Source organism: Carcharhinus amblyrhynchos, chromosome 20 (genome assembly GCF_965287045.1).
Source record: "Carcharhinus amblyrhynchos chromosome 20, sCarAmb.v2.hapA, whole genome shotgun sequence".
Taxonomy (NCBI): Eukaryota; Metazoa; Chordata; class Chondrichthyes; order Carcharhiniformes; family Carcharhinidae; genus Carcharhinus; species Carcharhinus amblyrhynchos.
In genome coordinates this window covers 18,540,182-18,550,163 of record NC_137343.1, presented here as the reverse complement: position 1 = coordinate 18,550,163, position 9,982 = coordinate 18,540,182, and the positions used below count along the sequence as shown (strand labels likewise).

Here is a 9,982-nt window from a genome sequence, read left to right as displayed (position 1 = left end):
TTAGCTCCCTGAAATCTGCTGTAGGACCTCATTCCTCTTTCTTCTTATGTCCTTGGTACCAATGTGGACCATGACATCTGTTCACCATTGTTCACCCTAGCTGCTTTGTTACATCCCTGATCCTGGACACATACGATCCTGAAATCATGTTTATGACCACAGAAACACCTGTCTGTTCCCATAACTATCGAATCTTCAACTGCTTTTGCTCTTCCGCTCTTCTCATTCTCCACCTGTGCAGCTGAGCCACCCATGGTGCCATGGATTTGGCTTTTGCTACAGTTCTTTGAGGAACCATTGCTCTCACCAGAATCTAAATGGAAAACGAGTTAGTGAATGAGATAGACACAGGGGACCCCCTCTATCTGCCTGGTCCTCCTAGACTATCAGGCAGACACCCATTCCTCCTCTGCATGGTCTATATTATGATGTATATTAACCAATGGTGTAACCCCCTTCTCTAAAGTGCTAACCATATTTTCATAATTTTTCCCCCTACCCTAAAAAGATTTAGCTGAACTTTGTTCACTATGTTCAGATCAGGCATCCTATTCCAATGTATTCTACTATAAGGAACATCAGAGTGTTTGATCCACAGACATTTACAAAAAGGAAAACATAGGATAAAGAAGGTGAGTTTGAAGTGCGGGATTTTATTGAATTGGCTCAGCTGTTGTATTCATACAGAATATTGTGGGAAGGCATTCATTTAACCTGTGGTTCGGCATTTAGCAGCAAATCAGTGAGAAATTGATGGCAAGCAGCTTTGGAGCAGAGGAATCTTTCAGTTAGTGGGATGAAAGATTCCCCTCTGGTGCCACTGCATATCCCTAATACGTCTGACAGACTGGATCTGAGGCTGCTGGGCTCCAAATTCATTTACATCCTTGTACTCTCTCTTCTCAAGCAGGTACTGGTAGCCTCTGTACCCTGGATACTGGTATCCAACCCATCTGGAAGAAAGATCAAAACGGGAGTCACTGAAAGAGGAACACCACAAATCTCATCCTCTCGTGCCAAGGAAATCCAAAGGAAAGACTTCCAACCCTATGGCAGCGCTGAGCTAATTGATCTCAGCAGGGATAGTGATGGAGCTGTAACAGTTGGTCCCACAGCCTTCAATGAGGAAAAGACATCAAGGCAACATCTTGATCACCCTTCAGTAAGCCCTGCTGAACATGAGTGTATGCATGGACATCAAGTGTGAATAGGATGGATTGAATTGTTGAACATCCAGTTGATATTCACTGTCATAGTTAGACATGAGAAACAGTCAGTTGGGTGAGAGATAATTGAAAACATTGTAAATCACTCTTTTCACCCAGGTCGAAATACTTAATATAAAGATTTGTTGATTTGAAAAATGCCAAGTACACTAATGTTCAGGTCAACCAAACTACAGAATCTTTTTGGAACCTTTTAGAAGGATGTCTATAGATTGTACTATTGATTTCACCAATAGATCTAAGATATAAGTGATGTATCAGCCATGGCTCAGTAGTAGCACTGTTACTTGGTTTCAGAAAATTATGAGCTCCAATCATTATTTAGGCTGCACTGTTGCAGAGTCTGTATTTTGGATGAAATGTTAAATTGAAACCTTATGCGGGATTTTCTATTTGCTTTCACCCCAAGACTGGAAAGTCCAACCCAAGGTCAATGGATTTTTGCATGATCTTGTCCAGCCTGCTATAATTCCCATAGCGGACAGAACAGGAAAGTTCCACCTGCTGTCTAACCTCTTAGGGAGGACTCTCGAACCATTAATATGCTGTTTGTAGGAACTAGCTGTATACAAATTTGTCTGATGCACTTTCTACTGTGACTCCTAAAAGATTATTTCATTACTTTAAAACACTGAGAAGTCAAGAAAAATGTTACATAAATACAATTTTTTTTTAAATTTTGTCTTTTCGGAAGGAAGAGAAAATTGAAAAACACGAGGAAACAAAAGTGTTTTAAAAAAATTAACATAAAGAAAGGAATTGGGGAAAAATTTCCACAGGACTCTCCAATCTCTCTCAGTAATGTGAGTGGAAATGCTGAGAAATGGCATAAATGATCATTTACACTATTTCTCTTGAGATTCGGCTTATCTAACGGAAGACCCCATGTGGGAATTTCAAGTGAATGTAAAAATGAAGAAATGGCGATTGGGTTGGCATTGTCAGTGATGTGTTATCAGAGCTGGGTTAGACAGGCCATGGTAACTTAAGATTGTATTTAGGGTCCCTCTTATACTGAGGATTGCGTTGGAGTGGCAAGGTGGCACAGTGGTTAGCACTGCTGCCTCACAGCGCCAGGGATCCAGGTTCGATTCCCAGCTTGGGTCACTATCTGTGTGGAATCTATACGTCCTCCCCATGTCTGCATGGGTTTCCTCCAGATGTTCCGGTTTCACCCTGCAGTCCAAAAGATGAGCTGGTTAGGTGCATTGGCCATGCTAAGTTCTCCCTCAGTGTATTTGAACAAGCACCGGGGTGTGGCAACTAAGGGATTTTCACAGTAACTTCATTGCAGTGTTAATGTAAGCCTACTTGTGACACTAATAAATAAACGTTAAACTTAAAGAGTCTGGGGAATACTGCTCAAACTATAAGTATCTGGAATTTGTCCAATCAACCCAGACCTTCAAACTCATAAATACAATTGTTTGTTCTTCCTGGTTTCTGGTGTCTAGAATCACTTTCGTGGAATCATAGCTTTAACTTGTTTTCCTAAATATACTTAAACAGGCAGCTTATTAGTGAAGACTGTGTAGCTGTCTACAAGTGTCTGAAATGCTGAGCCAATGGAAATTAATGTAAACTAAGGGTAAAGGTCATTGGAGATTACTAATGTAATGGCCTGAAGCCAAGGGTATAATAATCAGGTCTTTGTAATGCAAAATTGTAGGAAATTGAGGATTAGTCTACCTACTACTGATCTTACCAATTGTATCTTCCCATAGCCTATGTATCATTATGTGTGTTCTTCATAGAATCCCTGCCGTGCAAAAAGAGGCTATTCAGCCCATCAAGTCTGGCACTCACTATTGATCTTGAAGAAGCTGCCAACAAAGATCTAGCAATGGATTCCATGGATTGGTTGCATGGTTGCATGGATTTCACCTCTCCTAATGTTAGCTTGAATATGGGGCCAAGTCAAGGGGATCTCCAGATGTATTGAAGTATAGCACAGACAGCAAGTCAGGATGTAATGTGCACTGATTTACATAAATTTTAACAAAGCTTTGCAGACAGCAGGATAAATGATCAGGTTTACACATTTTAAGCTGAGATATCATAAACAAACTTTATGATATATTTTGTTATTTTAAATTTGTGAATGTTTATCAGAATGGAAAAAATTGGCTTTATGCAAGTCTAAAATTAAAATTTCAATACCAGAGAGGTTCTTCATCTGGATTATGACTTAGTACACCATTAAAAACCCAATTACATCACAATGATAAGGAGTGATTTTTTTGGAGGTGTTTATATCAGGAATATTATCACATAATGAGAAAATTTCGGCATTTAAGTGCATTATTGGAAAATTGCTGCCAATAAGTGGAATCAAAAGATGCTAGTACAATAGTTTTTCTAGAAGTCCATTCCCAGTACTCACGTTCCATTCAGAACACGAATAGATGAGACTTTTTCCTGGTATCCATGAGCATGGAAACTTGGTACATCATCATCGATAATTTCAATTTTCTTTCCAGTAAAGTTAGGGTTTTCAAAAAGTATGATCTTGTGTTCTTGTCCATCCTGTAGATGTAACGACACAAAGATTAAGTTCATTTCAGAATAGGAATCATTAAAAATAGGTCTTTCAGTGACCACCCTTTGATTTTTAACTTCTTCCCTGTTTTTTTCCCCTTCTATCTGACTGCGCTGCATCACACCGTACTGTGGTCGCCAGCAGCTTTCCTATACCTTACTTAAGTGATCACTCCTCATCTGGAAGCCTTAACACTGTTTGATTTTGGAGGTATCATAGTCAGGTTCAACACCATCACCACCCATCCTCCACATGTATAGACTTATTGGAATCGATGATGAATGGGAACCCTAATTTCTTCCTCCTATAGACATGAAACAAATTATAGAATTTAATTGCTGCCTGGATAAGATTGCAAACTAGTGATGGAAGCCAGGACCTTCCTGATCTGTGTTAGCACTGGATGAGGAGGTGTATTTACATTCTAGGCCATCGGGCATTTCAAATATTGTTTAAGTTGTAATGTTTGTAACATCTACTAGTTCACTTTACAAGTAACTAAACTGAATGCAAAGTCCAGATCGCTAACTACTGTTTCATTTGACTACATTTTTATGATCATTCAATTGACAATGGCTGATAAAATGCCACAAAGAATTATTTACTAATATGACGTAAATTCCAGTATGAAAACAATGAAAAGTACTTTCACCCTAGCTTTCTTAATAATGAGGAACTTATTCCACGTAAACAATTGGGACCTTTTTGACTGTGATTGTGAGACAATAGCTAATAGTCTCATTGCTAATAGCTAATTCTAATTTGAATATTTTGCATCATAATTTATATGATTTAGCATTTGTCTAATCTGCCTTGTCTCTATTCCAGATTATATAAAGGTTAGTGTTTTCAACTGGGGGGTGAGGGTGTTTGCACAGTACAACAGGGTAGCAAGTAGCTGAGAGGCTTGAAATGGAAATATTTATGTGAGGATGTGGCTAGTATGCAGGAATGGCAAGTAATTAGGAAAGCTAATAGAATATTATCATTTATTGTTAGATGAATTGATTACAAAAATAAGGGTGTGCTTCAGTTGTACAGGGCACTGGTGAGGCCACATCTGGAGTATTGTGTACAGTATTAGTAGGCTTATTTAAATAAGGATGTAAATGCAGTTCAGAGGTTTACTTGACTTACCAGGAATGGGCAGGTTGTCTTTTGAGGAAAAGTTGCATAGGTTATGGAGCTTAGAAGAGTAAAAGATAACTTGATTGAAACCTTTAAGACCCAGAGGGGTCTTGACAGAGTGGATGTGGAGAGGATGTTTCCTCTTGTGGGAGAATCTAGAATTTGGGGTAAGGGGTCCCTCATTTAAGACAGAAATAGGAGAAATTTTTTTCTCTGAGTCACAAACTCTCTTCCTCAAGAGGCAGTGTAAACAGGGTCTTTGAATATTTTTAGGGTAGAACTAGAAAGATTCTTGATTAATAAAGGGGGTGAAAAGTTATCAGAGGTATGCAGGAATGTGGAGTGGAGGTTACAGTCAGACTTGAGGGGCTGAGTGGCCTACTGCTGCTCCCAGTTCATATGTTCTTCCACTGGAGAAGTCCTGAACAAAGGCAACTTTGTCTGGTGCCCAATAACAGAATCGGAATAGATTAGAGGAATAACTTTTGGATACACATACTAATTATTACCCAGTGAAATAGTGAACAAAATCACCACACTGTGGCACAACATTTAAGATATTGGCCATTTTGGGATCTGACCCATTGGAAGTTGCTCTAACTCTTGCACTATTAAGGGATCACCAATATTTTCCCTCTAATTGCAATCACGTCAGGATCATTACCGTTGCCTATATTAGAAGTTAGAACCCCACAGTGCAGAAGGAAGCCATTTGGCCCATCGTGTCTGCACCGATCACAGTCCTCCCAGACTCTATCACCAAATATCTACCTTGCTAGTTTCCCTGACACAGAGGGGCAATTTTCCATGGCCAATCAACTTAACCCGCAGATCTTTGGAGTGTGGGAGGAAACCAGAGCACCTGGAAGAAACCCATGCAGACACAGGGAAAATATGCAAACTCCACACAGACAGTAGCCCGAGGCTGAAATTGAACACGGGGTCCCTGGCGCTGTGAGGTAGCAGTGCCACCATGCTGCCCCTGGCATACTATTGGAGGAATGTAACCTTCAAGTTTCCTAAGTTTCATATTTTTAGAAAGATTTCCATTACTCCCTATGCTAAGATCCATTTCCTAAATCAGACTTGGTTTTATTTGAATCACAGTGCTTCTTTGGTACATGTCAACAAGCTGATCAACCTTCAAATGTCTGTCTGACACACCTGATCTCCATATATGTACATTGCTGATATACGTTTGTGGAAATCCCTCTATCAATTGGGAATGGCTTCAGGGTGGTTTTAAAAAAAGGGCGGCGTAGACAAGTTGGGCCGAAGAGCCTGTTTCCATGCTGTAAACCTCTATGACTCTATGACTCCATGACTCTATGATTCTATGATCTTGGATCAGGGAATTAATTAGAGTCAACTTCCATCTTCCCATTCTGATTTTTCTCCTCCCTGGGCCAGAACTGGACAATTGTAGCATCTCAGTCATTGCCTTGGCTGAGATCAGCTAACTGAGCTCAGACAGGTGTTGAATCTGTTAGCTTCCTTATCTATAAGACCGAGCACCACATCATGCATACTCTGTAATCAATACCAACATACCAGTTTCACAGGTTTGAAGGAAGCAAGATTATCACTCTTGCGGCTGTTAGTCCAAGTATCCCAGCGGGGATATTCTCCTTTCTCAAATACAAATTGTTCACCTTTGCAGCCTGCCTGCTCGTAGCCAACCCATCTGAAAATATAACAAAACAGAATTGGTGTCAATGGGCTCTATCCCCCTTGTAACAATAAAGTGTAGTCATGATGTGGCCTGGTACTGTAATTATCAACTTCGGGATCACAGAATCACAGAATCCTACAGTGCAGAAGAGGCCCTTTGGCCCATCTCATTCTTCACTGACTCATGAAATGTAATGACCTGCCCACCTAATCCCACTTGCCAGCACTTGGCCCATGGACTTGAATGTTATGGCTTGCCAAGTACTCATCTAGATATTTTTTTAAAAGGATGTGAGGCATCCCGCCTCCACCACCCTCCCAGGCAGTGCATTCTAGACCATCATCACCCTCTGAGCAAAAAAAATGTTTTATTTATTTGAGGAATTCCTTCAAGGCTAACCTTCAGGTTTGAGCTCCCTATTGTCCACACACTTGAGATGAAAATAATGGAAACAGCAATGTCATATGAACATGTTCAGCATTCATTATTATTACCATCATCAATTCTAAGCTTTTATTTCTAGAAATAAAACACAAAAACCATTAAATGCTCAAAACCTGATATAGAAACAGATGAGCAAGCATCTTGAGAGGAGGCTGCTGTCAAATACTATGTATTTCCAGCATTATATTTGAATTATCTTAAATGTGAAAAGTTGACATTTTGCTCTCATGTCTATGAGATCAGTGCAAATTTTCTTTTGCTTCAAAGTTTTTCCTCCTTTCCAGAAGCGGTTGTTAGATCAGGTCCTTGACACATAAGCCATTTGATGTGCCTAGATTAATACTGGACAGTGACCTTTCTGGTCTGTATGCCTCAGTAGTGACATAATTACTTCACTTGGCAGTCTACCTACCCACTGAACTCAAAGGAATTTTACACATGCCTCTTTTTGAGAAAACATTCTCTGATACTGCTCTGTTGAGTCTCTTTTCTTTCCAAACACGTGCTAAGAAAGTGGATTGGAGACCTGCTCCCAATTACTCTCTGGAATTGGTCCCTGGGAATTTGATACCATGCTGGGGTTAATGAACCGTGACATCCAGAGATTTAATAAAAGCCTTTGTCAAAGTTTTCTTCCTGGCATCTGTGTTTAAGGCCCTATGTTTTCTCTCACTGGCTTATCACCAGTTTTCATTTTTAAAGCTTTTTCCATTCAGTCTCTCTCCTTTCATTGATGTTCATTGTTCCACCATGAGTCTTCTGATTCACCCATATTTCTGTCTTGGGTAGTTTTCTCTATGATATTTATACACTTATTCAGATATTGAGTTATACCTAGCTCGGGAATTTCCATCTCTGTTCATATATTTTGAACAGTCTGGCGTACAGTTCAGTCCGAGGGGACTGTATCCGTGTGATTTCCTCTTGCTCTGAATTAATTTGTTTTGCTGCCTTCACTGCCCACATTGTGGTCTCATCTCCGCTGGGAAGACCAGAAGAAGATTGGGTCACCACTTTGCAGCACACGCCTATTCAGTCTGCATGAGTAATCCTGAGTTTCGCAGTTGCTTGTTGTTTTAACTCTCTGCTCCATTCTCATTCTGACCTCTCTGTAGAGGATCAGAAGGTCTCTGAGGATCAACATAAGCTTAAGGAACAGCACCTCGTTTTTTGATGAGAAGCTTTACAGCCTTGTGGACACAACATTGAATTCAACAATTTCAGAACAAAACTTCCAGCCCCCAATTTTTTTCTCTGCTTTTGTGTTTTTTTTGTTTTTGTACAGCAGCTGTTGTCAATGGTTCCACTTATACTTCCTCCAGCTACATCTTTTGATTCTTTAACTTGTCCCCATTGTCATCCATTTTTGCCTTGCATCGTCATCATCATCATGTATTTTGTCATTTAATCTCTTCCCTCTTCAATCCTATCACAAGTGCTTCCTTTTTAATGTTATAATTGTCACTTCTGGTACATAACATGAATATGGTTGGGAAGAGAGACATGTTACTTTTCACCTTGTACTTGTCAGGATGAAGTTGAGAAGCCTATAATTTCCTCATTACAATGCTTCAGCCAAAGTCAACTTGCCAGCCAGTCAGCATTCCTTTACTCCTGTAGTATAAACTGTTGTGATTGTTTAAAATTTGGCATTCTTGCAACTGACCTGATGAGTGCAAGATGAAAAGCTTCAGCAACATGTCTCTTTTCAACAACATTCAAGTTCTGTGCCTTCCCTTTTGTTCTTTCATATATGAAGTAACTATATATGAAGTGAGAGATATTTTAATCCAATGCAGCCCACCAATTTGCCCTTAGCTACCCTTGCATGGCACATCTGATTCATAGTTATCTAATATATTTATTCATTTGACCCTAAACTCTATAACTTTTCTGCAATCCTTCCAATGAAGCATAACTCCAACCAGTTGGGCCAAATGCCCGGTTTCTGTGCTATAAAGTTTACATAATTCAATGTAATGCTTACGGCCCAGTGTGCACCACAAGGGAGCCGACTTTTCCCAATCCAGTCTCTTTCAAGTTGGGACAAGGGCCACTCACTTCATGGAAGCGACCCTGGAAATTTTCTTGCTCATACAGGGTAATCTGAAACAGTGCAATAAAGTGTGATTCAGGTTAATCATTTCATTATTTTGAATAAGAATGGAAAAACCAATTCAAATATTTTTTAGCATGGAAAGCATATAATTGAGCTTATCATCCATTTGTCCTTGTTTAAACAGGGCAGGCATAACACTTATAGATCAGTTGGTGGATGTGAAAGAAGAAGGGAATGAACAAACCTTATGGGCAGCTGTGGAGGTGGGATGTTGCTTGGGAGTTGGGTTTTGTTCAGATGCCATTTTTGCTGGGAGTATATGTGTTTCTGCCAAAGAGAAGAGACAGGAAGGAATAAACTGATTACTTTGTCTGATAACTATTGAAACAAATTGTAATGGCCTGGTTTCATGGTTGTAATGAGAGCACATCAGTCAACGCAACGTCCTCCATTATTATTCTGTGAAACTGGCAACAACTTCTGGCATGAGGTTATGTGCTGGCAAATACAGAAACCCAAAGGTTTCTGTCATTGATTTCTGGCTCCTCCATAGGCTGTGTTATTGAAATTCTTACAGATGGAAATCAATTAGATATCATTGAATTGATGTGAAATTCCACTATTATGTTGTACTCCGCTCACTGTAAAAAAAATCATTCCTTATTGAATGAAATGTAACTGGGTTTTTTAAAGCATGCTCAGTCATATTTACTCCTGAGCAACTCCTCTGGCCCTGAAAAACAACTTTCTTATTTGTGGAATGCCAAATTTCTCCTTTCAATTATAAAAAAAACTTTTAAAATTACAAGTTCAAAAGAAGTTTAATAGCTTAGATTCTACTTTAATCCCATATGTATGACCCAATCTTTATTTCATTTTATGAAAAGTTATAAGAAATGAATGAGAACCCGCTT

At 39.5% G+C, this 9,982-nt stretch overlaps 1 protein-coding gene across 2 annotated transcripts; it reads right to left on the bottom strand.

The window, feature by feature from the left end:
- Positions 1–784: 784 nt before the first annotated feature.
- LOC145355803 (beta-crystallin B2-like) lies at positions 785–9,372 on the bottom strand. 2 transcript variants are annotated; one of them, XM_080208189.1, is made up of 5 exons: positions 9,313–9,372; positions 8,997–9,115; positions 6,445–6,577; positions 3,610–3,752; positions 785–953 (listed from the first exon to the last, which is right to left on the bottom strand). In XM_080208189.1, exons 1-5 carry the CDS (start codon positions 9,370–9,372, stop codon positions 785–787), a joined length of 624 nt encoding a protein of 207 aa, XP_080064315.1. The 2 variants fall into 2 exon arrangements, with proteins under 2 accessions (XP_080064315.1, XP_080064316.1); XM_080208190.1 differs by having other exon boundaries at positions 9,322–9,372.
- Positions 9,373–9,982: the final 610 nt, after the last annotated feature.